The sequence below is a fragment of the Lemur catta genome, chromosome 15, assembly GCF_020740605.2.
Source record: "Lemur catta isolate mLemCat1 chromosome 15, mLemCat1.pri, whole genome shotgun sequence".
NCBI lineage: Eukaryota > Metazoa > Chordata > Mammalia > Primates > Lemuridae > Lemur > Lemur catta.
The window spans coordinates 40,653,588-40,681,364 of NC_059142.1; the positions used below are offsets into that span (position 1 = coordinate 40,653,588).

At 56.1% G+C, this 27,777-nt stretch overlaps 1 protein-coding gene across 6 annotated transcripts in view; it reads right to left on the reverse strand.

Moving 5' to 3' along the window:
- Nucleotides 1–23,908, reverse strand: part of HDAC5 (histone deacetylase 5) — a 34,311-nt gene extending 10,403 nt beyond the window's left edge. For 2 of the 6 annotated variants that reach the window (XM_045526695.1, XM_045526694.1), the window contains exons 1-4: nucleotides 11,387–11,885; nucleotides 718–977; nucleotides 472–616; nucleotides 258–372 (exon numbers count right to left, since the gene is read on the reverse strand). In XM_045526695.1, the coding sequence (XP_045382651.1) occupies nucleotides 258–372; nucleotides 472–616; nucleotides 718–977; nucleotides 11,387–11,537 (671 nt within the window). In that variant the 5' untranslated portion in view covers nucleotides 11,538–11,885. Of the gene's footprint in view, nucleotides 1–257; nucleotides 373–471; nucleotides 617–717; nucleotides 978–11,386; nucleotides 11,886–18,109; nucleotides 18,321–23,746 lie in introns of those variants that run through there. The other 4 variants (XM_045526697.1, XM_045526696.1, XM_045526698.1 and 1 more) reach the window with 4 other exon arrangements.
- Between the last annotated feature and the right edge of the window lie 3,869 nt (nucleotides 23,909–27,777).

Here is a 27,777-nt window from a genome sequence, read left to right on the forward strand (position 1 = left end):
TGGGGATGAAAGCAGACCCAAGTTATCAACCAGCCCGATGAACCTGCCACCTAGCAATCTACATTTATGAAAAGTCTACTGGGACATGGATCCTGGGGAGGGAAATGAAGAGAGAAACCACGGGTGGGAGTCTCATCTCCTAGGAGAGATCGCAGGGCCCGTATATGGCCACAGGGCAGGAGCCCCTTGCCACCCTGCAGCCAGGCAGCCCCTGAGCAGCGCACCTCTGCCCACCCATGCCTGCCCAGGGCCATTACCAGCATTTGGGGTGCTGTGGGAGGGAATGGTTGAGGCCGCCTGGCGTGGGCTCCTTTGACTTCGACAAGAGGAACTCCTGGAGCCTCAGCTTTACCTCGGTGCTGGCAATGGCACCTGCGGGACAGGGCACAGTGGACCTGGGTGCTTGGGGCCAGGCCCCTGTGGGCAGGGGGCAGGCGGCCATGGCAGTGGCCCCAGGAGGCCCCGCCTTACTCTCTTTGCTCTTCTCCTTGTTCCGCAGGACGAGCAGCTGCTGCTCCAGCCGCTGCTTCTCCAGCTCCTCCTGCCGCTGCTGCTCCCGCTGCCGCTGCTGCTCCAGCTCCTGCTGCCGCTTGGCCGCCAGCATCTCCTGCTGCTGCTGCAGGGGCGCCAGGGAGGCGGGGGTGAGCCGGGCCCAGGCAGGAGTCGGAGGTCTGGTTGGCACCCCCGCCCCCCCGCCCCGCGCCTCCCTTCACTCACCTTGAGGTGCTTCTGCAGTTGGACCTCATGCTGCCGTGTCAGGTGGTCGTGCTGTTTCTGGAACTCAGCAAACAGGAGCTGCTTCTGCAGCTGCTGCTGCTGCTTGAGCGCCAGAAGCTCCTGCTGCAGTTGCTGCTCCCGCAGTACGGGGTCCACAGAGCCCGCCAGAGCCCCCCGCAGCTCCACAGGGCTGGGGCTGCCTCCACTCCCACCCCCCAAAGAACTGGGCATGGCTCCTGGCAGCACCGGCTTCACCTCCACTGTGGACAGAAGAGACAAGAAGGGGTCAGTGGGCCCAGTCCCAGACCCCAGCCATGCCTGGGGCCCAGACAGCTACCAGGGACTAGGAGACTCAAGGAAAACAGAGAGAGGGGGAAAGCGAAGTCCTTCTGCTCTATGGATGCAGCCTTCTGCTTAATTAAAAAGGAGGCTGAAGCCATGAACTTGAATAAGAAAATATGCGTAAGTATGAAGCACAGTCCCAGCAGGTTGTGAGTACTCAGCACGTGATACCGTTATTAACAGTTAACACCTCTGGGCATTTTACGTGAATGACTCATTGAAAAGTCATAGTTACCTATGACTTACGTGCTACTATTGCCCCATTTTACTGATGAGGAAACTGAGGTTTAGAGAAGTTTAAGTAATGACCAGACACAGCCAGGTGATCGAAGAACCAGATCCACTGCTTTTAACCACTGTGCTATACCCTCTCCCTATCTCTCAATGCCATGCCTCCCTCAAAGCCCTGACAACAAGAGAAACTGAGGCACAGAGGTTGGTTTGAGAACTGATGGTGCTGGCAGCCAAGGTCCTTGATAAGCCCAGGAGAAGCCTGTGGAGACCTCCTGGACATCCCCACCCTCTCCCCTCTTCTCTGCCTCACACTCAGCTCGGGCAGAGAGGGGAGGAGGGATGGGCTATGCGAATGGGGGTGGGGTGGGAACAGGAGGCCTAAGGGAAAGCGGTGCAGGGCTGCACCGAGCCAGGGACGGGAGGGGGCTGGGAGTCAGACTTGCTTCCTTTGCTGGATTATCTCCTTTCAACAGTTTTATTGTAATTACCCTGAAAATGCCGCTATATATAGAGTGAGCCAAACAGCAGCTGTGCCTGGGGGGAGGGGGATGAGAGGATGGGCGGGCAGGCGCAGGGAGGAGGTGGGAGGAGGAGACAGGAAAGGAAAGGCAATCAGACAGGAAGAAGGGTAAGGGCAGGGGGAGGGCGGGAGCTTCAGCAGAGAACTCAGAACTGTAGTCCCGGAGAACCAGCTGGGGAGGGGCAGGTGGTCCAGGGCCTGCTGGGTTCCAAGACCTTGAGTCCTAACCCCATGTGGACAGTGGGCTTCTCATAAGCCCCCTGGAACCTTCTGCACTGGGTCTCCACCTCTTGGTCCCTGTACACTGGCCTCTGGTCACTGAATGTCTCTCCCCATCCCTGCCCTGTGGTTGCCAGGGCAACAGGGCAAACACTACACCAGCAGGGAGCCCCAAGCCCAGCCCACACCCCACAAAGCCTCCAGAGGCCAGCAGGAAGGGGAAGGCAGGATACCACTGCCTGGGAAGGAGGAAGTGAGAGAGGCAGGGCCAACCCATCTTGTTTCTTTTTACTTCTTTCTCCAAAGAAAGCCCTTACTTTCCTTGATACAGCCAGGGAGGTCACAGAGGCTGGGAAGACGTTGCCCACTCCAGCCCAGGCCTGGAGGAGAAAGGACCCCAATTTCTTGATGGCTGCCAATACCTTCTGCCATCATGAGCACGCCTCCCCCAGGCCCCCACCACCATCCCACATGAGTGGCGAGGGGGAAAAGAAAGTATTTTTTTTTTTTAAAGAGCAGAGACGGAGCTAGGAGGGGGCAAAGGGTGGGCTAAGAGAGGCCCCTACACCTATCTAGACAGTCTGAATCTCTCCAGGAAACCCAGCACTGAACAAAGTGTCACCAAGGCAAGAGCAAGGCCTGCTGAAGGCCAAGGCCACGCCACCCTCATGCCTGAATATGGCTCTGGGACCCAGTGGGAGCAGGGGTGGGGTGGGAGAGGTAAAGCCTGAGCAGGATGTCTCTTTCCGTTCCCACCAGCCGCTGTTCCCCCCAGCATGGTTGGGCACATTCCTCTGTGGTTTCCCGCCAGCCGTCCTGACGACTCTGTGGCCACAAGGCCAGAGCCACATCTGCAGGAGTGGCCACATGTGGCTAGGAGGGTGGGGTTACACACGCAATCACTCACTCACTTTCCCTCCCAACCCACGTCCCGCCCCCAGCATCAGGAGGAAGGGTCCTTGAAAATGGCAGAGCACCCTCCTGGAGGTGGCCAGCCCAGTCCAGAGTGGCAGCAAGGTGCCAGCAGCCAACCTCAGACCTCCCCAGCCCCACACTGGCTGGAGGGTGATCTGTTCTTAGGCAAAACTGGCTTGGCCTGGGGCACTCTAATCACTCAGCCAAGAGGTGGACGGGCTTCAACCTGCTGCTCCCGGCAGCGCCGGGGTTACGGGAGCCGGATGCCAGCCCGCCCAGGGAAAGGCAGGGGTCCAAGAGCTCCTGGCTCCCAACAAATAACCCTGCCTCGGGCTGGAACTGCCGCCAACAATGCTGGCTTCCCTTGCAGGAGCGCTGCAGAGAGCACATGGGCTCAGGCGAGGGGAATCTCCCACCAGACTCTCAACTGCTGCAGCAGCAAAGATGTCAGGCCAAGCTGCAGCGGGAGCCGCAGACCCATTGGTATGCAGGTGGCAGAGTGGCCAGAGGGCTCTGCCACACAGCCTTGTTCCCATGCAAACGGGAAACACAGGCGACTCAAGAATATTAATTTGCAGGCCCTGCAGGGGTCCCAGGGGTCTGCGAGGTAGAACCTGCCCCATCCAAAATGGACAGGACCATGGCTGCTCAGCTGGAGTCAGGGAACGTGGGGCATGGAGCCCCCTGATTAGAGTCTGCTGGGTACAGAACCTAGAGCCTGGCTGGCCATGCACCCTCTTGAGGATATGTGCCTCTGCCAGCTTGGTATGAGCAGCAGCTGCCATCAGAACCAAGCACCTGGACGGAGAAGTGGGTGTGTCAGGGTAGGAAGAGGCTCTTGGCCGCCTCCTGGTGGATCCAGGAAGGTTGGGGAACCTCTGGAAAGAGAAGCAGGGAGGTGAAGGGGCACTGTCCTTTAAGGGGATAGGTCAGGAGCTCTGGCTAGCAAACAGCCCCCTTGAAAGGTCAGGGAAAGTGAAGGACTCAGGGAGGCCCTCTCTTCACCACCCCCCAGGCCTCACTCTGCCAGAGAGCTGCAGGGAGTCCAGAGAGGCCAGCCAGCCCACACAGCAAGCTCCCTGGACCCCCACCCTGCTCCACACTCTACTCTTTCCAGGGCACTTGGACCCTTCCTCTCCCTGGGAGTGGTGGCCTCAGGAACAAGCAGCTACACCATCCTGTCCTCTGGCCTTCTGCAGGGCTGCCCATGCGGAGAGGCTGGTGGGCAGGGCTGTGTGTTTCCAGCCATCAGGGTGGCCCTGCACGTAGCAAGCTCTTGGCTCAGGAGGGGCTGCCCTAGAAGCCCAGCTTAGGGGCACAACTGGGTGGTGGCAACACCTTAGTGATACTTCCTTCCCATCCAGCTGGGCCAGCCTCCTCTCCAGGGACCCCATCAGCCCAGTGGGGGCTCCCATGGGAGAGTCTTCAGGCAACACGAGGGATAGTGAGGCTCCTCTGGGGGAGATGATGTACTTGCTGATGGGGCTACCCCAAGACTACTGCCAGCACAGCCTTAATCTAAAAAAGGGGTATCCAGGCAAAGGGACACTGTCTCCAAGCAGACAAGGGGCTCTGGGCCATGAGGAGCAGGTTTTAGCAGTGCCTTTGGGAACAAGAGTTCACGATAAAAAACAGATCCAGCTGCCCAAGAGCAAGGCCAAGCCTTCCTCCTGCTCTGAACACACCACAAGCCATGCCCCAGCTCCAAGCCCTCTCTTGGAGACGTATCACCAAGTCAGAGTCCCCATAACATGCGAACCCTGGCTGGCAAGAAAATGGGACCTTTAGTTCCCCCTGGAGAAGACTTGGGGGGAGGGGGCTGGCACAGTGTGTGGACCCAGCTGGCAAACCCAAGAGGCTTAGCATCTGGTTCTAAAAAGACCCTATTCCGGGAGCCACCAGCCCCAGAATGCTAGAAGGAGGGGACCCAGGGGGCATAGAGTACAAAGGAGGGGTGCATTAAACTGTCTGGGATGTCTACACGGGACAGAAATAAGGCCCGTGCAGACACTCCCTAGATCTGAGGAGCTGCCTTCCCAAGAGGGCAAAGAGTGAAAGAGACCTTTGAGAGCATCTATTCCAACCCCCCCTCATCACATCGGCCAGGAAACCAAGCTGCTTAGAGAGGCTGCTGTGCAGAAGACCCCACCACCTAAGCAGCAGCAAAACGGGGATCCAAACCCAGGTGTCCTGACTCCCAGCGCAGGCAGCTTCCCTCTGCACACAAACGTGTAGCCTGCCGCCAACGTGGGCATGGCGTGTGCTCAGTGCAAGCCAGCCCCGAGTAACCAGCCCTCTGGAGAGGGGAGACTCCTCCACCAGCACCCAGGCCCTCAGGATCTCCCCTGCCAGGCTGGGGAGTCAGCAACTTCCTTACGTGTCTAATTATCTCCTCCGTCCCTTGGAGAATGGGGAAAGGCCAGGTCCCTGTCCTGGCCTTGGGGAGTTTGGAAGGAGGCAGGGCACAGCATTTCACACTCTCAGCCCATGACTCGATGGCCCCTCCCCACCAAGGACAGTTTCCCATGATCTATTTCTGTGCTCTTATGTGACTAGTGAGGCCAATTTAGGTTCAACAGGTTCTACCACAATTCAGACTATTTCCACATGTGCAAGCTGGTCTGACTCTCACCTAGCAATTTTCACAACTCCTCACGTAAATGCAAGTGAACACGCATCACATAGTGGTTAAGAGCAAGGGCTCTGGGGTAAGAGAACGCTAGGGCTCCAGGCAGGCACGCCACTCACGAGGGCAAGGCACCCAGTCCCTCCCTGTGCTCCGTGCAGGCATCTGTAAAATGTGGGTAAGAAGAGCACCTACCTCCCAGAATTGCTAGGCGCAGGAGAACGCACGCGGGGAGCTTGGCACACGGCCTGGGAGGATGTCAGGAGGTGCTAGTCAGGGCTGTTATTAATGGCTCCTGACACTTTTTTGTGTCCTGGACTCCTCTGGCAATCTAGTGAAGCCTATGGACCACTGCTCCGAATGTTTCTAAAGTGCATAAGATAAAATACTTAGAATTACTAAGTATTTTAAGTGGGGCCAACTTACAGACCACCTGGATTCTAAGGATGCCAGGCTCACAATGAAGCCTTAGCTCTCGTTTCAGACTCTCCAGAAGGTCACTCTGCGGTCCTGACACAAACAAAACCCTTCCTGGGGGACACACCACACAGGCAGAGCGGCCAGCACTGGGTGCCAGTGCTAGACAGGGAACCTCTGGGAGAGACCTCCTCTCGACTCCAGCACTTCCAGGCTGTCTCATGCTATCTCCAAGAAGAGCCATTGTGTCCTCTGTGGCTCAGGCCACAGCAGTGGGATCCCTTCTGTCCCTCAAAAACATTACTTAGCACTGATGAGCATGAGTTGTGGTCCCTGCTCTTGGGGTCCCCAGCTCCACAGAGTCTGAAATTCTTCCCCAGTCTCTAATTTCACCGTGCCTTGCTGCAGGCGATACCTCTCTCCCCAGTACGATTCCACACCCTCCTAGGGTGAGGATTTGGGAGGCCCTAAGTCCCATTTCCTGCAAGGCAGAAGCAAGTGAAACTGACCTCAGAGACCCTTACAATGTCAGCGAAGGAAGGGCATGTAGATTAGCAAGTCAACTACCCCAGCTGTCAGAGGAGGAAGTGAGGCCAAAGAGGGACGAGACTTGTCCAAGGTCACCTGGAAAGGAGGTGGAAGAGCCAGTGCTTAATCCTGACTCTTCTGGCTCTCTCTGCCCCCCACTAATAAACAGAAGGGGAAACACTGAGGGCTGGTCCCAAACTTAGAGACAGAACAAGGAGCCAAACTCTACATTAAGGACCCAGGGATCTAGACAAGAGCACCTGGTTGGCCCCCAGAACACCAGAGCCCAGGAATGCAGGAGGGAAGGGGACTGAGCGGAGAGAACCCCCGGAAACCTTGAAGCAGACTGTGACTCTGAAGGACCTTAAGCTCAGGGGACACTGAGCCCTAGTGGAAGGCACAAAGCATGCGTCACTGGTGAAGATGGAGTTAGCGGCTGATCTTGGGATGCTTTCTGGAGAAGTAGACTCACATCTACAGCCCAGCCATTTCCAGGAAATGCTTGGGCACAAAGCTAGAGGCAATTAAAAGGCACACTAACCATTCAAAGTCTGCAGCTGTTGCTGGGACCGTTTGCCTCACACCTGGGGTGGAATGGCAGGGGCCCCAGGGCAGATCTGCCCCCACTCCCCAAACACAACCCAGCCCTGAGTGTCCATCAGGGCGCCCTGCCCACCTGGCCACTTGCCATAATCCCCCACCCCGCTGGGGTTTTGACACCTGCTCCCTGATGTCTCAAAACATCCTCTCTCCAGACTGACAAGCTGCTGGGAGTTGGATCTGCCTCTAACTGGGGCGACAGCCTCCCTCCCTCTGCACAGGCCCTTCTCCCAGGAGTCCCAAGGCCCAGTGGCGCCTTCCAGGGATGCTGATGACATCCACTGGCAGGCTGCTGGGTCCCATGACCCCAGTCCGCAGAGCCCTTAGGCTGTCCACCAAGCACGGTCCCAGTCTACACACATCAGAATCACCTGAGAAACAAGTGAAAGTGGCTGGTGCCTGGGCTGCCCTACAGAACCTGAACCTTTTGGGGGAAGTGGGAAAAAAAAATGCCTGGCCTGGGAATCTGCACTTTAATCATCCCCTTGGCAATTCTGCTGCAATTGAAAGTTTGAGAACCACTGCCTCATAGTGTCCCCAAGCTGCCTGCACTCACTCCTGCAGCCAACCTGACAGCTGTTACAGCTGTGTCTGTGGACACAGTTAATCTGATTTCCTGGCTGGCAGCTGTGTGGCAGGGAAGGGACAGCTGAGGGTCTCAAAAACAAGAAGAGGGGATGAGGCAGGAAGGGATGGGGCAGGAGACGTTGTCCATAGTCGGGGGGTGGGTGTTCAACTTTGTTCCTGGGCCCTCTTCTCCCCATGGGCTGAAATCCCCACAGAGAAGGAGAACACTGACCGAGTGGTCTCAAGCATTTATAGAAAACAAGGCCTCCTCTCAGAATCCCTAGGAGCTCCCCAAGGCCAGAATAGTCTCTATTCTCTAAGAACACAAACTTTGGAGGCATACAGATAGGCCCACCACGTGAGGTTGTGTAGGCTGTACACTGCATGTGGGCACCCAGTTGGAGGGGAGAGTTGGAGCTGAAATCTAGCCTCCCCTCCAATTACTAAGCCATGCACAGTGGCATGAGGATGTATGCACCCAGAAGGAGGGTCACCTTTTAAAACTTTGCACAAAAGAAGTGGATTAGCAGTGGCCCTACACAGAGACCTGAGTTCAAATCCCAGCTCTCACTTACCCTGTGACCTTAGGCAAGTTCCTTAACCTCTCTGATATTTCTCAGCTGTAAACTATGGCTACTAATACCTTCCTAAAAGAGATAATAAAGCAAAAGAAGAATCTGATATCCTTGTCACTGAGTACATTATAATATTAGGTCCACTCCCACACCTGAATTTTGCCCTTCCTACCTTCCTGGCACCCCTACACCCACACACTCAGCCAAGCTCCGAACGGTCTGACGAGCACGAGTAAGAATATCCAGGGAAAGCCCCAGTGCCAAACCTGAACACCATGGCACTTCCCAACATCCACTACATTCCTTCCTGGCGCGAGCAGGATTCACACCCTCCCTCAGGGGGAAATGGAGGCTCCTCTTCCATGCCTTCCCATAAAGTTCTGCATACTGCCCAGGCATTGGCTCTACCCAGTACAGGATCCAGGGCCCACAGAAGGGAGGCAGTGAATTCCCCGGTTCTGTGTCCATGGGAATCTCACACCAGAACTCAAAGTCCCCAGCTTGGATGATGGCGGTGCCCACTGTGCGCTGGGCTGTGGCGGGGCAGACAGGCGGAGACCCCATCCATCAGGGAAGACCTCCGATGGCCACTAGCGGAAGCTGAGATATGTCCCCCTCCTCAAGCAGGAACAGCAGAGAGTGCCCTTATCCCTTATGGGCTAAGTTGGCTAAGGCTCTGGCTCACCCACTGGGGTGACTCACTATAGTTGTCCCTACTTACCCAGAGGTCCAAACCTCAGAACGGAGCCCAGGAATCTTGCCAGCAGTCCTGGACCCCAGCCCCCCATGCAACATTCATTCATCCATGTGCCAGGCACTGTGCTAGGTCCTGGGCAATCACAGAAAACAAGACAGCCCAGACAGCAGAGACTGCCCTCTAAAACTGGGTTCCAAAGACTTGCTACTGGAGGCAGCAGGTAGGCATGCACTATCCTGGAAAGCCCCTTTCTCCAACCCCTTGGGCTAGGGAGGCCTGCAAGACACACTGCCCAAGAAAGCATCCCTGGACACCTGCTTTTTCAGCCACTGGCTTTCATATCCTGTCTGGAGACGGATCAAGAGATGGGGAGAGGGGGTGGGGAGGAAAACACCAGGCTGCCTAGGCCCTCATGGCCGTGTTTATCTGGGGTGGATTTTTTTTTAACCCAAAGGTTAAAGTGTTTCTATTTGAAACATCTATTTACATTCCAGAGTCCAAAAAAAAAAAACAAGGCAGCCAAGCTCCAGGCCTATATCTGTCCCCAGCCGCGTCACAGACACGGCATCAGAGCTGCGCAGGGGGAACATTCTTAGCCCTCTCCCCGAGCCGCTGAGGTGACTCACGCCTCCCTCCTGCCAGCATGGACCAAGCCACCGCTCAGAAGGCCAGGCAGTGGGGGGTGGAGGATGGAGGTGGGGAGACAGGGAACTGGAGAGAGGGGCTGGGGTCCATGCGGGGACTGGCAGGCTTAGGGAAGGGGTAGGGCAGCAGGGGTCCCAGCTTGCAGTATTTCTGGGGTTTAATGTGAAAGGAGGTAAGTGAACAAGCTGAGGAGGAAACTTCAGGCCAACTGCTGGCTGCTGCTATAGGCAAGGGACAGTGGGGACAGGGCAGGATCGGTGGACTGATATGCCAAACAGGGTAGAGCTGCCCTAAGCAGATGCTCCACACAGCCATTCCTTTGCTTCCCAAAAGACCATCTTGAGTCCCAGAAGCTATGGGCTAGGGGCCAGCAGGCAGGGTCTTTAGCTAGACCTGCAGACTCAACTAGACCAGGGCAAGGACCACCCTCTATGTTTATACCCCATCCTAGGGGCCTGAGAAGTAACCTGCAGGGTTGGCCCCCAGGGTTATGTCCCCACCTCAGGGGACTGCATGAGTACCCTCCAGGGCTGGTCTCCAAGGCTGTGCCCCTACACTAGAACACTGCATGGGCATCCCTGCCCAGGCAGATGACAAGCCACGTTCCAAGGATTTCCCAAATCTTCCCAAAACATTCGTCCTCTGACACATCCAAGTCCCACTGCAGCCTTATCCCTGGACAGCTCAGAGCCAAATCACGGTACCTATAAATGCACACACTTCCTCCACCTTCCAGTTCGAAGCTTGGGGCTCACACCCATGTGTCCAGAGGCCAGGACTCCCCATACGCCACACACACACACACACACACACACACACACACACACACACCCCCTCTCTCTCTCTCCAGTGCCAAGCCACTGCCAGGAGGGGCCAAGCGGGCACGAGTCCAGCAGGCCCCTCCCTGGAGGAAGCATCTTGTGGTGCCGGCCTGGTGGGAAGGCTGTGCCAGAAAAGCCTGATGCTGCCAACAGGTTCCTGGGAGTAAGGGAAGGAGTGGCCCAGCTCTGGGGGACCCCACCCCCAGGCAAGGAACAAAAAAGTCCTTGCCGAGAAGGTGGCAGAATTAGGGGATCCTCGAGCCCATCGGAGCCAAAGTAATATCTCTTCATCCTCAGGGGCTGGGAATGAACCAAGGCCTGGGAAGGGGAGAGATGGCGGGGACAGGGGCTAAGGCAGGCAAGCCCCTCAACATCCCGGCTGCAAGCCTCGGCCTAACTAGACCACAAGGGCATCGAGCCTCCTCCCCAAGTGTCTGATTCTCAGGAGTCCTGACTGGGGACTTGTGGAAGTCACTGCACTCGACCCTCTGCCCCCAAGAACCAAGCCAGAGGAGCTGGGGTAACCACTATGCTTGTAGACACCCAGCTACGCCCTCTTCCCCTGCCCAAACCGGGGGAGCAGGCAGCATGGAGACAGGTCACTGACCCACTTCCTCCCCTCTGACCACAGTGCCAACTAGGCCAGGATCCTCTTAGTAACCCCCAGCCCCCAGCAGCTACCGCCAACCCCGCCGGGTACCACAGGGCCTGGAAGAGATGCGATGGAGCGCAGCTGGGAGGCGTGGGGCAGGGCAGGCTCTGAGCAAGGAGCCCAGGGGCATCAGGCAGGGAAGCCCCCCTCTGTCTGAGCAGGGCTCCCCCAACCTCGCATATTCTCAAAAAAGCTCTCAAGAAAGATCTGAGCAGGACTCTATCTGCACAAGGCTCGGAGCCAGATATGCTCAGCCCCAGGGACAAAGATGCCCAACGGCAGAGGGCAGGCGGGGACACGGAGGCACTTACCTGCCACAGGGATGCTGTGCAGAGGAGTCCGCGGCAGGATTTCCAAGGATGGTTCCCGGCCTGACATCCCATCTGCTGAGAAACAGGATTCTGTCTCATAGATGGTCTGCAGCATCTCCACGAGCCCCTGAGCCTTGGGCACCAGCAGCATGCCAGGGAGGGGCCGCCCGAGGCGGGGCGCCGACCAAAGGGAAGGTGGTCGGTGGAGCCCGCACTGCTCAGGGGCTCCCTCAGGCCACTGCCGCCGGGACCCGCACTGTGGGGAGGCGCCTCATCCGGCTGGGCCGGGCGCTCCCGGCGGCGGGAGAGGCGGGAGGCGCTGGAGCTGCAGGCCTAGCTCTCCTCCAGAGGGGCGTCCGGCTACCCGCCTGTCCTTGGTTCCCGGAGCGGGGGTATGGCTAAGCACTCGGGACAGGAAGAGGAGCTCAGCGGGCAGGCGGGCTCTCTGCGTTCCCTCCCAGCCCCGGGTGACAGCTCTGGGCCCCGCTCCCTGCTCCTCCTTCCCGAATGAGCCGCCGGCAGCTGGCAGGAGACAGAAATAGCAGTTGGGGGAGGGCCCTGTCTATAAATAGGTGGAGCATGCTCAGGGAGCCGCGGGCGGCTGCCAGGAGGCCCCATGGGGGGGAGGCGCGTTCTACCCCAGGAGGAAGCGCCAGGCGAGGGGGATGGGAAAGGGGAGGGCCTGCACTCAGGGCCAAGGCCACAGAGCTGGGTGGCCCGAGGCTGGGTTTGGGAAAGGCACAGGCCAGGGTACCAATGCATCTGGGAGCGGCTCCGGCTGCTACTCTTAGCAAGCAAGGAAGGGGCTGGAAACTAAGCCAGACCGATCCTCTGTCGTCCCTCTTGCCATCCAGAGCAGGTAAAGGACTCTGAAGGGTCTGGGAGAGGGTGGCAGACATGGCCACCTGACATAACTTTGCACCTTTCCTGAAGTCCTTCTAACAGCCCCTTGGGGTTTGCTTAACTTCTGCCCTCCCTCAGAGTTGGGAGGTGTCTCCCCACGCCCTCACCCAGCGGGGAGACCCCTAAACAGCAGCTAAATGACAGCTCCCTCCCAGCCACTCTGGGGTGTTGCCTCCAGAGGCTGCCCAGCTTCTTTCCAGGGGGCAGGGAGACTTCCTCTGCAGGCCTGGCCCCAGCCCTGGGAAGGGGACCAGACATCACCTGCCCGTTCTCAGAGCACAGGTAGCTCTTTCCTTGGCTATGTACCAAGTGCGATACTAAGAGCATCACATACATCGCCTCATTTATTCTGCATGATGACTTCAAGAGATGGGTACAGATGGGGAAACCGAGGCACAGAGATGAAATCACTTGCCCTAGGTCATATAACTGCTTACATGGTAGCACTGGGACGTCTGAGACTCAAGTCTGAGCTCCAACCACCACATTCCACTGCCTTCCATGCAAGGGCATACACGAAGCTGCCCCAGGGTTTCCAGGGTTTCCGTTAACAGGTACAATAACCCCCAATGCCCAAGTAGGAACAGACTGGAGGTTGGAGTCCCTCCAAGAAGAGTAGAGAGTCTACCAGCATCCAGCCCTTCCCGGCCAGCCTCAGGCCTGGCAGAGCAGCCCCTGCTCCCTGGGCCCTAGGGCTAATGCACCATGAGGGCTGGTGCCACTCGCCTGCCCTGCCCACCGCAGGTCTGCCCCTGCTTCTCAAGCTGTGCCTCCCACTGCCACAGAGATCCCACTTGGCCCCTTGACCTCACTGGAGCCTTTTAATAGCCTGGTTATTCCTGGGTCTGCATCCCCCTCCCCCTTCCTGATGTCACAGTTGCTATTTTGGAGCCCCCTCCTGCCCCCTCCTTGCCCCCTACTCCAGGCATGGAGCCAGGGACACCTGTCCTCTCTCTGGACTGGATGACCTCACCCTCCTGTCGGGTGCCCGGGAGGAACTGGCCAACCAAGGACACGGTGGCTGCAGCTCGTGGAGCCCAGTTTCCCAGCCAGCTTCTGCCAGCCAGGGGTGGCAAAGGGGTCTCCTGCCCTCAGGTGGGGAGTGGCGGGAGCACACCTATAGGGGAGGTGGCAGAGACAGGCTTTTCTGGGCCCTAGAGTGGCAAGATGTATATGTTGCCAGGAGATGCCCAGTGGTGGCCCAGGAACAAAACGGGGGTCCGGGGCCACAGCTTCTCAGGCAGGGCAGACTCTAGAAAAGAGGCAATGGAGCAGTGCTCTCCCGGGGGCCTGGTGTTGGTGGACAACTAAGGGTAGGTCTGGGGACCTCGTTCACCACCCTTTGCCGCAACCTGGTCCTGGCCAGCCAGGCCCTCTCAGGAGGAAGGCGTGGCAAGGGCCCATCGGTGGGGTGATGGGCAGCACACTCAAGGCAGCCCAGACGCTGGGAGCAGCAGCCCCTCCCAGCCAGGACTCCACCCACCCACGCTGGGAGCAACCTGAAGGGCTGGCTGGCCCTGTCCTGGCTCTCTGTCTGCCCCAGGCACAGGTGAGCATGGCAGGAGAAGAGGAAGTCATCAGTTACCACGACTTTGACTTAAAAGCAGGGTCCCCAGAACCTGGAGCAGCCAGATGCCTACGGAAAGAGCCTCCCTGCTTAGGGAAGATGGGCGCACCCAGGAGACAGGCACCCAGAGGAGGCCAGAGCAGGGACTTAGGGATATTATGGCTTCCACGAAATGAGGAGCGAAGCATCAGACACAGCCAGACAATCCTCAGTGCCACTCCCAGAACCCTCCAAAGGCATAAGATAGGAGGCCTGGGGTGCAGACAAGTGTCTTTTTTTTTTTCTGAGATTCAGGTGATGTAACAGAGTCTTCCTAATGTTTAACCTCAATCCTTCCTGCTGTAGCCCCTCTCCTTGCAGTTCATTTCTCTTCTTCATCCCCTCTCACCCAGCGCTCTTATGCATCATCCCGCAAACCCTACAGAGCAGCCACTAAGCATGAAGCACGTGAGCCCCATCCAGAGCCAACACTGTCCTCACCAGACCACAGTGACTCTGTCCCCTCCCTCAGAGGCTGCAGTCTGAATCTGGAGGAGGCGGGGAGCCCAATGCTGGCTTCTTGAGCTCTTCCAAGGCTCCTATTTCCTGGGTCCGAAAGGCCAGGATGGGGAAGAAGGCAAGGTCTGCTTGTGCATAGTAGGAAGCCCAGGCTGGCCCAGGAGCACCCCGGGTGGAGTGTGAGCTGCCAGACATCAGGCCTGCCTGCTCTCCACTTCTTTCCTGCCCTTTAAGCCCAGTCGTGCTGGAGCCCATCGGCATGGCCCGGGAGCTACCATGTGCCAGGTCCCAGGCCAGGTGCTGGCTGAATCCTCTCATTTGAAATTAAATCCAGGAAAAAGGTGAACACCTACTCTGGCATCTTCCACTTCCCCTCAGGGTTGACCCTGCCTCCTGCACTGTCCCAGTCTAAGCCTCCAACCAGTGTGGGATAATGGAGCAGGGACAAGGAGGGGAGCAGACGCCCATCTGCAGTGAGCACAGAGGTGTGCCGGGGCATCTAGTGGAGAAGGGAGGCCAGGAGGCCACTTCTCAGCCCCCTGCCAGCACTCACCCAATTTCTCCATGCCTGCCTTCCCTGGGGGCTTAGAGGCAGGGCCCGAGGCTGGGAGGCAGGACACCCAGGTTCCAAGCTCCACCCCATGTCCATGCCCCAGTTTCTCTGGTCACCCAGAAAGGAGGGGGCAGCTGCCCTCCCTCCTGGGAAAGGGAAGGAGAGAAAGTGCAGAGGGTTCTGGGAGGTGCTGGGCAGGTAGGTGTTGTCATGAGGCTTGTCTCCTTCGAAAGCTGGGGATAAGAAAGCTGGCCGCCTCCTCCAGGGCCCCGCCGCCACCCAGACTGGCTTGCAGGGCGGGCCTCGCTCTTGCCCTCTCCTCTGAGCAAGGGCACAGAGGACAGGGTATGACCACAGCAGGCCTGGGTCCCGGGTCCCAGGTCCCAGGGCAGCTCCTACAATCTAGTAGGGCCAAGCCTCGGCCGGGGCAGATTCTGTCAGTCCTTCAACCCCACTGAAGAGAACATGCAGAAACAATCAGTTCCAGAAAAAGAAAGCAAGCCTCCATTCCCGAACCCCCTTTTGCCTAGAGAGAAAGCAGAGACCAGCAAATGGCCCCCTCAGGGAAGCAGACAGCCCCATGGGTGGCCTCTGCCATACTTCCAGAACTGCAAAAGAGGTAAGTAAGGTCAAATGCTGGCGTTCAGCCCGACCCAGAGGTGAGTGGATGGGCTCCCACTCCCACGGTGGTGGCCCCAGAAGGAAACCGCTCAAAGTCTCCATCTGTTGCCCCTCACCAGAAATACTCTCTCTCACTAACTCGTTCACTGTGAGGGCAGGGATAGACCATCTCATATTTTCTTCTGTTCCCCCACAGGCCGAGCTTGTTGGTGACACTCAGCAAGGACTTGCCAAACAGAAAAGCTCCTACGCTGAGAGGAACTAGAGGGAACGGCAGAAAACTCTCCGCCCCTTACCCAGCCCTGCTGTTCTGTGCCTAGGGACAGGGAAGCAAGTGTTCGGGGGAAGCAGGGAGAGGGCTGGAGGTGCTCAGGGGCTGGGGCAGGCCCCAGGGACTAACCATTCCCCTCATTCCTAGCTCTGTCCCCTGCCCCGCGGCCCCATACCTTTCTTTCTTGGGGCTCTCTGCAGACTGTCCACAGGGAAGTGGATGCCCATGTGCTCTGGCTACAATTCGTGGTTTCGTTTTACTTCCGCGGAGTCCCAGGGCACATGGTTTCCAGGCTTCTGCCAGGTGCTGGGCACCCGCAGCCCCAGCCCAGATGCCGGCCTGAGCTCTGGGAATAGCAGATGCTGGGTGCCTCAAAGAGGAAGAGCTGGGTGGCGGCTGGCCGTCTCCCTGGCCCAGGGCAGCTGGAGCCCCACATCTGGAAGAGCCAGTCCCAGAACCCCAGGAACATGCTGTGGGAAGGGCCTTAGAGGGATGCCCCCAACCAGTGACCCCAGCTCTGAAGCCTCTCAACAGCCCCTAATCCCTGGCCCCCTCCTCCACTCCCCCCTGCCCTCCCCAACACAAGGAAGACAGCATCTCCCCCTGCTGGGGGGAGCTGGAAAGCCAGCCAGGAGGCATGGCCAATGCCACAGGCCCACTCAGGAAGCCCATCCAGGCCAGGGCTCAGCAGCTGCTCCCAAGCTGCCTGCCGCCTGTGCCGCCGGGCACCTCCAGCTCCTGCCGCACTCCTGCCAGCTCCAGCACAAGTAGCTGCACGCGGAACTCGGACCAACAGTGTCTAGAAAGGCAACCCAGTAACTTCATTCAGCCTGGGTTGATTATTATAACCTTTCACTGCAAGGGAAAGAATCCCAAAGCTAGGAAATGTCCTTCCCAAGCTGCCAACAGATGCCTCTGGGCAGCTTCTGTTCCCTTGGCCAAGAGTTAGACCCCAGTCCCATGGCTGGAGATGGCTATGAGACAGGTCGGTGCTGTGGCTCAGAGGAAAGGCACAGCTGGCACTCCTGCCGGGCACAACTGAGCACGCTGGGGCAGTGCCCAGCTGAGATGCACAAGGGACAGATGAACACCCACCAGGCCTCTCCCTCCCTTTGCCAACCCAGCCTCAGAGGAGAAATCAGGAAGACAGAGCTGGACAGCCCACCTGGCCCAGCCCCTACGGTTGAGCAAAGGCAGGGGCAGAGGCAGGAGGATCTGAGGGGAACCACAACCCTGCAGGAGGGACGATGGGGAATGGAATTGGGGGTGGGAGGGAGGTGGCTGGACTTCCTCCCGATGCTGCTTCTGTACCATCCTGCAAACGGGTTTTCATCCTAAGCCCTAGTTTCCCTATCTCTAAAAGAAGGAGAAATGTCCATCTGCCCCTAAGGATGTGGGGGACATGATGGGGCACAGAGGGTTAAAGTTCAGTAACATGGACTGTGAACGTTTTAAGACTGTGCAGAAGGAGATAGCCAAGGAGAGAGGCAGTCATGACTCTGACCACGGTGCCCCAGGACCCTCCTGGAAACTCCTGAGGATCCAGCTCAGGCTACTTGGACAGATCCTCATGGGCACACGTCCAGATCTACCCGTACATGAAGCTGCCTGGAGTCCCACCCATAGACTATTTCTGACAGCACTGGGCAAGGTCCTAGGAGCACAGGAAAATAGGAAGTCTCAGAGAAAAAGACCCCAAATTAGGGATCAACCATGTCTAGGGCCCAAGAGGAACAGGGGTAGTCCACCTGGACTCCAAAGAGAGCCAAGACTCCGCTTAAAACATGTCACCCCACTCCCACCCAATGCCACACAGCCAAACACAGAGGCTAAGTCTCAGGGCTCTGCAAACCTCCACAAAGAAAAAAGTATGGAACACAGAGAAACATTCCACCAAGGAAGGAAGCCACCACCACAAAAAGGAAGCTGAGCATTCAGCTACGGTAAGGAAATGTTTCCAACATCATCCCAGACTGCCCAGAGAGGTTCAGGGATACACATTCCCCCACTCAGGCCTGCCTGTCTTGGCTAACAGGGCAGAGTGGAGCTGGAACCGAAGGCCCCCAAGTTGAGAGGACAAGTGTGGGGGCAGAGTTGGACCCACGCCCTCCCAGGGCCAGGCTGGACCATCAGTTCCCAGGTCTGCCTCAGGGTTTGCCTGTCCTTTTCTTGCAACACTTCTCCACTCCTGACCCCTTGTTCCCCTACAGCTCAGAAACTGAAGGTCAGCTGGCCTGGACTGCAAACCCACATGGCCCATTGCATCCAACGCTACCCCAGGGTGCTCTTCTCCAACCTCCCAGCTCTTACCCGACTCGTTAGGAGAGTTCATGCCGGCTCTGGGCCCGCAGGAAGCTGGCGTTGGGGGCTGGGACGGGAGGGGGTGGAGCTGCGGTGATGTCAAGAGAGACAGACGATAACAGACAGACGGACGGGACGGGTGCCCGGGGCCGCCGTGCCTCTAATGCCCATCCGAGGCCATCCTTCGGGGCGAGGCAGTCAGGCACTCAGAACGGCTTCCCTGGGGAGAGACGGAGCAGGGTTAGAGGCCCCTAACTCAGGAATCTGAGAGTTACGGAGACCTTGGAGCTTGTCAGTTTATACCTGGAGAAGAGAGGGAGGGAAGCCTGCCCAGGGGCACAGAGAAAATCAGCAGATCTTGATCAGACCCTGGTTTCTTCTCTTACTAACTGATGAGGCTTCTAGTGCCCAAGGGATAGGAAACGGCTATGGTGGCCACACCCAGAGACTCCTTTTCAGACAAGTGTCCACTGTCAGGTGTGGAGACCTCAGAGATGCCCAAAGGTGCCTGGCATGGGACTAGGTGTGCACCAAAGGAGAAAGTGCAGGGAGGCTTCTGACCTCTATCCAAGGCAGTGAGGAGGTGCTGGACTGATCTAGACTCCCTGGCAGCAGCCTAAGCTGGGACTCCCAGAGGGAAAGTCATCTTCTCCCCACTTTCTGACCCTTGTACCACCCGACTCTGGAAGTATGGATGTGCTTCTGTCGTGGTCTCCACCATTTAACAACGCCCAGGGCAAGAGCTTATGTTTCCAGGAACTGAGACAGTCACAGACCTCACCCCTGATCCAGCACCTCTGGCCTGGAGGTCCAGGGCTCAAGCCCAGGGCACTACGTGTGTTGTACAGGCTGTGCTCTGTGCAAGGAGGTCTGGCCCAGCAAGGTATGAAGAGAGCCCGTGCTCTGCCTGCCAAGCCATGGCCTGACACATGCTGAGCCCACCCAGAACAAGGGACACCTTTTTCCAGTTTGTACAAAGGCACCAAAAGGCCCAGCAGCATCCCTCCTGAGGCCAATACAGTAACGGAGGAGATATTATATTACAGGACCATGGGTTTGCCAACCTGTGTCCGCTCCTCCAGCCCTCCCCACCCCAGCCCCACAATTAGCCCTCAAGCCTCAGATGCTAAGCACGCACCCACCTGGGCCCATCCCTAAACAGCCCACGATCCACCCCAGACATGATCTCATTCGTTTGCTTCCAAATGAAGGCAGGCCCTCCAATACCCAATGGAAGCGAGGTAGCAGGAAGCAATCGGAGGCAGCTGAGAGCTGCTGGATGTTTAAGCTCTAACTCTGCTCCCCAAGCCTCGAACAGGCAATCAGCTCTGCCTCCTGGACAGCCCCACCTTCCTGGCAGGATTAATTCTCAGTAAGCTTTGTATTCTCATCAAGGATTCCCAGGGGTGGGGTCCATTTGGAGCCCAGAAGCCAGCCATGGCAGGAACATGAACACACACACACACAGACTCTCACCCACAGGGCCTGCACTCTATGGCTGGAGAAAGATGAACTCAGATTGGGGAGGGCAGAGTAGAAGGGGCGGAATTGCTCCCAACAGGCACAGGTGTGGGTTAAGGCTGCACAGGGCTGGGGCCAAGCTCAGGAATGCAGCAGGTGGGGCTGATGGTGTCCTGGCAGGGCCTGCGTGGGCAGGCAACTCAGCCCATGCCCACACCAGGGCTGGCGCCCAGTCCTGCTCACACCCTTTCCCATGGGCTGGGGAACACAGGTTCAGAAATTCCCACAATTCCCAGCAGCCTCAGTAGCCTAGCCTATCTCCGTAGTGAGAGGCACCTCCGCAGCAGTGTGCTCAGAAGGGGCAGAGCCCCACTGGCACAAAAAGTAGGTTAAGCTCGGCCCCCAGCCCCCATCATCCTCACCCACCCACTCTCTGGGTCTTAAAGGTGCTGATCCTCACACACTGGGGAGAAGAGGAGGAGACCAGCTCCCTGAACTCACAGTGGGCTCAGGGCTCAGTCATCCTTTACTTCTCCCCACCCTATAGGATTCAGTAGGAGCCCTGGGCCCCCATCCACCTGTACAGAGTGTCTGCCAACATCCCTGTCAAGGCTCCCAAGTGAACAAAAGCCACCAGCTGGGGCCTTCCTGAGAAACAAAGCAGCGTTCACAGCCTGATCAGGACAGGCACAGATTCTTGTCTGGGGTGGGGCATAAAGGGGGAAAAGGGCAGCCTGATGTTTAAAACCTGAGCTGTTTGCTCCCACTCTGCCACAGAAACTCACGGACTATTGTTATGAGGGTCTCAGCGGGCAGTCAGGGACCAGGAGCTGCGTGGCCCCTGGAAGACCTAACACATGGATGCCAAACCACTGAGCAGCCCAGCTTCCATGACATCATACGTAGGCAGCCCCCCCAAGGCCCTGTCCCCCACCCCATGACAACTCTTTCTTCCAGACAGACCTCTACCCGACTCCAGGATCCAAACCCACCTCCCACCTCCAGCCAGGACAGCAGGGCAAGGAAGAATGAGGGAAACTGGCTGCATCTCACCCTCCAAGCTCACAGCTAAGCTAGAAGAGGTAGGGCAGAAACCCTAGGGAGACACCCCCCACCTCACTGGTGAGCAATAAAAACTCTAGCAGAGGGTGGGAGGAGGAGGCAGGCAAGTGAGGGAGACCCGGTGTAATGTATACCCCAAAGGCCACAAGATCACAGTGTTGCCCTCAAGGATCTTGTCCCTCAAACAACTCCCTCTGAATTCCTCAGGAGTCAGGTGTGCCTTGGAGAACCTGGACTCCAGTGCCACCACGCAACCCTTTCCAACACACCTGCTCTGGCCCTGCTAGAGGCAGGCCCAGGTCCTGAGTACCCAGGCCAGGGTGCCTCCCAGGTCACAGGTGGCAGGGTCAAGCAGTCTGAACCAAGTCATGAGTCTGAGACTGCTTCACTCTTCCCCAACAACTTCACCAAAAAGCTACAAGCCCAGACATCCCATCTAAAGGCACCAGGGACTGAAGGCACCGTGATCTTGACCCTTCCCGACCGTGGCCACAATTCCCCAGCCTCCGAGAGCTTCCATCACCTAGTGCCTCCCCCAGGTGGTCCAACAGAAGCCCAGAAGGATCAGAGCCATGCAGGTTGGCTGACTTGGGTGTCCAAGCCCCAAACCAGGGAAAGGGGGAGGGTAACAGGGGAGGAAAAAAGGCACCAGGCTGACAAATTCATTTTTGCAATCGGCCCATTTCTGTTTGTCTGCTCAGACGCAGCTCCAGGCATCTGCACAAGCCAGATGGAGGAGGCTGCTATTTCTAGAAAAAAAAAAAAAAAAAAAAAAGGAAGGGGGGTGAGAGGGGAGGAAGGGAGGAGGCGGAGGCAGAGGGCAAAAGACGGGGTCTGTTTGCCCTAAAACCTCAAGCAGAATGATACCCCCCTCCCCAGCACTACAAGACAGGGTCCCCATTCAAGAAAGGGCTGGGGCTGGGGCTGGGGTGAGGTGGGCTGGGGGAGAAGAAAGGTAGAGAAAGTTTAATTAGCCAAAGTTGGCTACAGTAGGCCCCCTCACGGGCTGCATCAGGTTTTCATTCATGAGCAAGCTACAGTGCTCCAAAAATGCCAAGAACCGCCCCCCCTCGCTGTCTCTCCCTCAGCCCCCCCCACCAACAGGAGTGCGTCCTCTAGCAGGCTGGCTGAGCCTGATGCCGTGTTCCAGACATCCCTCCTCAAAGGGATGTGAGTAGGAAGAATTAATTATTAAAGAGCAGCTGGTACTTCAGCACCGACTGCACTACCCCCAGCTCCTATAGCTGATCTCCCCTCCCCCACTATGCAGAAACACACAGGACCCTCCCCATTCCCAGGCCCCATTTCTAAACACACAGCTAAGATGCCACCCCTTGGGAAGGGAAAGCAAACCTTTGTCTCTGCAGCTACTTGGGGTGGGTGGGGCGTGTGATACTGCTCCCCCCACTCCAAATTACACGATCCAGCCAAAGTAGGAGGATATATTGGGGAAGAAGGGGAAGCTAGCACAGAGCTCACATTTCCTCCATCCTTGCCCCCAAGTAACCTGCACCTGGGATCTGTCCCTCTGGCCCCTGGTGTGCATACATTCTCAGGACAGAGTGGAGAGGGCTGGGGGCCCACTCTTCTAACTCGGAGACACCCTACCTCCCTTATCGAGACAGCCAAATCCAAGTTCAAATGAAGAGAGAGCAAAGAGAGGATTCAAGAAAAGGGGAAGGAGGCAAACCAAGATCTCCCCAAGCTTTGTGTTGAGGGAGGGAGAGGCAGGGGGGAAGACTGGAACGAAGAAACAGGCAGCCCCCAACATGGTTCACCATCCCCAGCCCTGCCCAGCAGCTCAATAGCCAGCATCGGCACAGGGGCCCTGGTGCCTGGGACTTGGGAGACTGAAGACACTCCCTGCCTACATCCTCTGAACCTAAGAGGAGGCCCAGGACAGGACCCAGATCCAGCTCCAATCCTGCAAGGCAACCTGGCCAGGGGGCCTTCGGGCTAAGACTCCTGGATCTCCCATCCCCTGCCTCCTTTTGTTCCTATGATCTTGCTCCATCTTCCCCTCCCAGTTGGACCCTGAACCCAATCACCAACAACAACAACCCCCTTAAGCTCCAAAGCTAATTTTGGATCCCAGAAGCACGATGATCACTGACAGAGTGGTGGGTCCCTTTTGCACCCCACAAAAGCAACTGCAGCTGCTACCCTTCCTCCTTAGGGACACACCTCACCTCAGAAGGCCAAAGGCAGGGGTATCAGGTGGTCACTTCCTCCCCCAAATGAAGCACCCCACCTCCCCACTCTGCCTCCCCCCGCCCCAGGCTCTCAGATTAATTACTTATCGCCCAGCCAGTTCTCATCTTCCCCAGGGCCCCAGAGAAGGGTGGGGTAGAGAAGCCTACTCCCCCCAAGTTAGCAAGCCACTGGCAGTGCTCCCACATCTAAGATACAGATCCAGAATGAAAAATGGGGGGCATCCACCCCGGGAAAGAAGGGGGTGGGGGAGAAGTTCCATTTCATCTCCTCGCTCTCTCTCCCTAGCTCTAGGGTGTCAGACAGGAGAAGAGGGTGGGAACAAACGCAGCAACGCCTCACCGAGGAGGGGGTGAGAATAATGGAAGAGAGAAGTAAGGTGGGCTCCGCAGTCCCCCTCCTCATGCACGAAAGTCAAGGACATAAAATCAAGGATGCGTTCTTAGCTATGGGGAGAAGCGCTGTGGGTGGGCAGCGCCCCTCACCTCATAGTACCAAGAAAGGGTGTCCAGCTAAGAGGGGTCTGCAAAGAATCCGGGTGCAGGGCTCAAATCGCTCTGCAACGCAACATGCGCTGCCGGAGAGTGGGCAAATCAGACAGCCCCGGTTGGTCTCCAGGCTATTTGGGGGCGCGGGGAGCGGGAAGGCGGCCCCTCCCTTACCTGCAGGGAAGGCGCCCCTGCATGGGAAGGGCGGGGACGGGCGGGCGCGGTAACCCCGAAGCCCGGCTCCCGAACTGGCGATGCTCCCAGGGGGTGCCGCCTGGCACCCGGGCGCCGAGAGGAAGGAAGGGGGGCGCGGAGCGCGGCGCGCTCGCGGGGAGCCAGCGGGCAGGACGGCAGGGGAAGGGGGCGCCACCTTGGGTCCCGGGGGCCCTGGGAGATGGGATCTGGGCTGGTGCTGCGCGCTCACCCCCTGCGGCTCGAGCTCCGGCTTCGCGGGCGGCGGCGGCAGCAGCGGCGGCGGCAGCAGCGGCAGCGCCTCCTCGACGGCTCCTCCATCTTTGCGGCGGCTCCTCCGGCTCCGCTCGCCGCCGCCACCAACAACAACATTCGGAGACGTCACTCCCGTCACGTGACCCAGCCCGGAGCTAAAAATAGACCCAGCCCCCCCCCCCCCCCGCCACCAACAACCCCTCCCCTCCTTTCGGCCCTCCCCGCCGGGCGGGGCCAGCAGCGCCACCGTGACAGCTTCTTAAAGGGCCGGTACCCAGCAAAGGGTTGGGCTGGGCAGGGGGTGGAAGCGAAGGGATCGGAGGCAGCGAGTAGTGTGGCAGGAGAGCTGCAGGGGCCGGGTCTGGTTGCTGGGGCTTGGCCTTTGGAATATACGACTTTCCTCCCTGCGCTTCCGGGACTTCCTTTTCAAACTGTGGATGGTGCAATCGTTGCCTGCCTAAGCAACTCCCTAACACGCCTTCGCGCGGTGGGAGAGGGGAACTGGGGACAGATTCCCAGGGGCTGAGAGGGCCACCGAAGCCCCTGTTGTGGGACCAGGCTGGGGTGGATGGCTCGCACAGACCTCAAACCCACCAGCCCTGACAGCAAACACTACATCCTCGCCAGGGAAAGAAAAGCCTGGGTAAGGCCAAGTTATGATTGTAACAGTCTGAGGCCTTCTAAAGGACAGACCAGGAGCCGGAAAGACTTCTGGCCCATGACGTTGATGCCATCCTATGTACAACTACCTTTGGGACACAGTATGAGCATGTGTGATTAAACATAGTTGTCAATGACCCAGCAATTCCACTAAGAAAAATATATTCTAAGGGAATAAACATTATTGTGTTCAAAAATGAGCACAGAAGGAAAGAGAGTTTATAATGACGTGAAAAGTTGGAAACAACCTAAATATCCATCAATAGGGGATTGGCAAATAAACTAGGGAACATCCATTCAGTGGAACACCATTCAGACATGAAAAATTGTAAAGGTCTATACTGACCTGAAAAGATGCCCATGATATATTGTTTTCTCAAAAATCAAGAATCAAACAAGTATTACTGAATTGTTCCATTATTGTACACGACAACAAACTAGATTCATATGTCTGAGTGCATAACTATGTTAAAAAGCCTAGAAGAATATATACCGAAATGTCTTTAATTTCTTGTCTTTTTCTATATATCTGAAAATTTGCAATAATTATATATTACTAATCAGAGAAAATAAAAATATATAAATTTTCTGTAATAAATGGTAAAAATTCTTCCTACAAAGTATCTCATTAATCTGTCCATTCCTATCCATCTCTATCCCCACACCTTTTTCTAAGCCAAATCACCCCTCACCTGAGATATTTTAGCTGTCCCCTTAATCCATCCACTTCCTGTAACCATTCCAGCCTTCTGGCAAAGCCAGAGTGACCTTTTTAGAATACAAATCTAATCAAGAAAGAGCTTAAAATCTTTCAGATTTTGTCACTGAAATCTGTAACTGGCCCAGAAGCATGGTTTTCAAACTTTCAAGGACACTTACAAATCACCCAAAGAACATATCCAAAATGCTAATTCTTGGATCCCACTCCCAGAGCTTGTTTTTTCAGTGTAAATGAGGTCCAGAAATCTTCATTTTTTTTTTTTTTCTTAAGAGAACAGGGTCTTGGCCGGGCGTGGTGGCTCACGCCTGTAATCCTAGCACTCTGGGAGGCCGAGGTGAGAGGATTGTTTGAGCTCAGGAGTTTGAGACCAGCCTGAGCAAGAGCGAGACCCATCTCTACTAAAAATAGAAAAAAATTATATGGACAGCTAAAAATATATATAGAAAAAATTAGCCGGGCATGGTGGCGCATGCCTGTAGTCCCAGCTACTCGGGAGGCTGAGGCAGGAGGATTGCTTGAGTCCAGGAGTTTGAGGTTGCTGTGAGCTAGGATGATGCCACGGCACTCTAGCCTGGGCAACAGAGTGAGACTCTGTCTCAAAAAAAAAAAAAAAGAAAAAGAGAACAGGGTCTTGCTATGTTGCCCAGGCTGGACTTGAACTCCTGGGCTCAAGTGATCCTCCCATTTCAGCCTCCTGAGTAGGTGGGACTACAAGTGTGTGCCACCACGGCACCGCCAAAATCTTCATTTTTAATAAGTACCCCAGGGGATTTTGCTGCAGCTGGTTCTCTCCTCATATTTGGGAAAACCAGCCAAAACTTTCCACATAAGCTGGTCCTTGCCTACCTCACCTCTCTTCCCTTAGCTCTCTGTACTCCAGTCGTGTGGCTTTCTCTCGTGTCCTTGAGCAATGTGTTCTTTGCTCTTTAGGGCCTTTGCACAGGCTGTTTTTTCCTCTCTGGAATGTCCCCTTCCCCTCTTCTTCTTGCCTGGCTAAGTGCTACTTATCCATCAGGGCTCAATTAAATATCATTGAAAGAGGCTTTCCTTGGTCCTTTAATTAAATTAAATCCCCTTATTATATATGTTTTCATTGACCCGGATACAATTTGTAAATATATATATGTATTTATTTATGGTATTATTGGTTCAGTGTCTATGTCTTCCCCTAAACTACAAGCTTCTTGAGCATAGAAACCACACATCTCCTCCCAGCACAGTGTCTGGAACAACCTTAATGAACATTCGTTGAATGAAATGAATGAGTGTTAAAATACTAAACCAAGGTGAGCACTTTCTGACTAGACGATGGACTCTGAGCACAAAGGACACTCCATGCAGTCATCCCACATCACTCCAAGACAGGGGGCCTCTTACTTTCTTCCTATAATGGTGATGTCACCCATTTGTTATTACGCTCGCACAATCTCTTTTTTTTTTTTTTTTTTTTTCAGCGAGACAGAGTCTCGCTCTGTCACCTGGGCTAGAGTGCCGTGGCATCAGCCTAGCTCACAGCAACCTCAAACTCCTGGGCTCAAGCGATCCTCCTGCCTCAGCCTCCCGAGTAGCTGGGATTACCAGCCCAGCTAATTTTAGTAGAGATAGGGGGGTCTCGCTCTTGCTGAGGCTGGTCTCGAACTCCTGACGTCTAGCTATCTGCCCACCTCAGCCTTCCAGAGTGCTAAGATTACAGGCATCAGCCACCATGCCCGGCCATTCTTGCACAATCTTACCATGTCTCTTGGCAGTTGGGTTGGGTTAGGTTGGGATTTTGCTTTCTCAGTGCTTATGTTTTGCCTCCTCAAACAGATAATAAACCACTTAAGAAAAGAGGAAAGATCATATATCTTTTTGCCTTTCCAGCACTTAGCACATCACCTCACATATAGCAGGTACTCAATAAAGGTTTGGGCACACTGGAAGATTCCAGAATCTCCTCTCTGGGAATCTCCCTATCTGGTATAATAGATGATTGTTAATAACTGCCTCATGGAACATCTTGGCTAGGCACTTCCCATTCCACAGTTGAGGGAACTAAGGCTCAGAGAAGCTAGATAATTGCCCAAAGTTACAGAGTTCATACAAGCAAGAACTGGGATTCAAAGCCCGATCTCTCTGTCCCCCCACATACAAGGAACAGGGATGATGGAGGGCTTCCAAGCCCAGAACTCTAGCCTTCTTCTCTAGAGTTCTCTGAGATTATCAACTCAGTCTCCTAGTGACCCAAATGGACCAGAAATTACAAGAATTTACCATATGGGGCCCTGATGAGTCTTCATATTTCCCCTTCTAAGGTGAGTGGAGACTAAATAATTCAGCATTTGTTCTACATGTTTCTTGAGTTCCTGCGGTAGGTGCTAGGGATGGAGAGATGATTCTGCTTTTAATGAGTTTCAGGTTCCTTACGGGGGATAGAACTGTCTTTTGTTATGAGTTCTAACGTTAGGCAGAGACTCTTGCCAGGACCATTCACCATGGAAACAGGGGTCAGAGGGCTGTCTCCTTAACCACTACCTCAGTTTCCCAATGTAAACTAACCCTACAGATGTTATCTAGAAGCTGACTGGGGAACTTCTGCCCCTGGGAACCAGTGGTAAATTTGGCCTCTTGGTAGAAGGAAATAAATC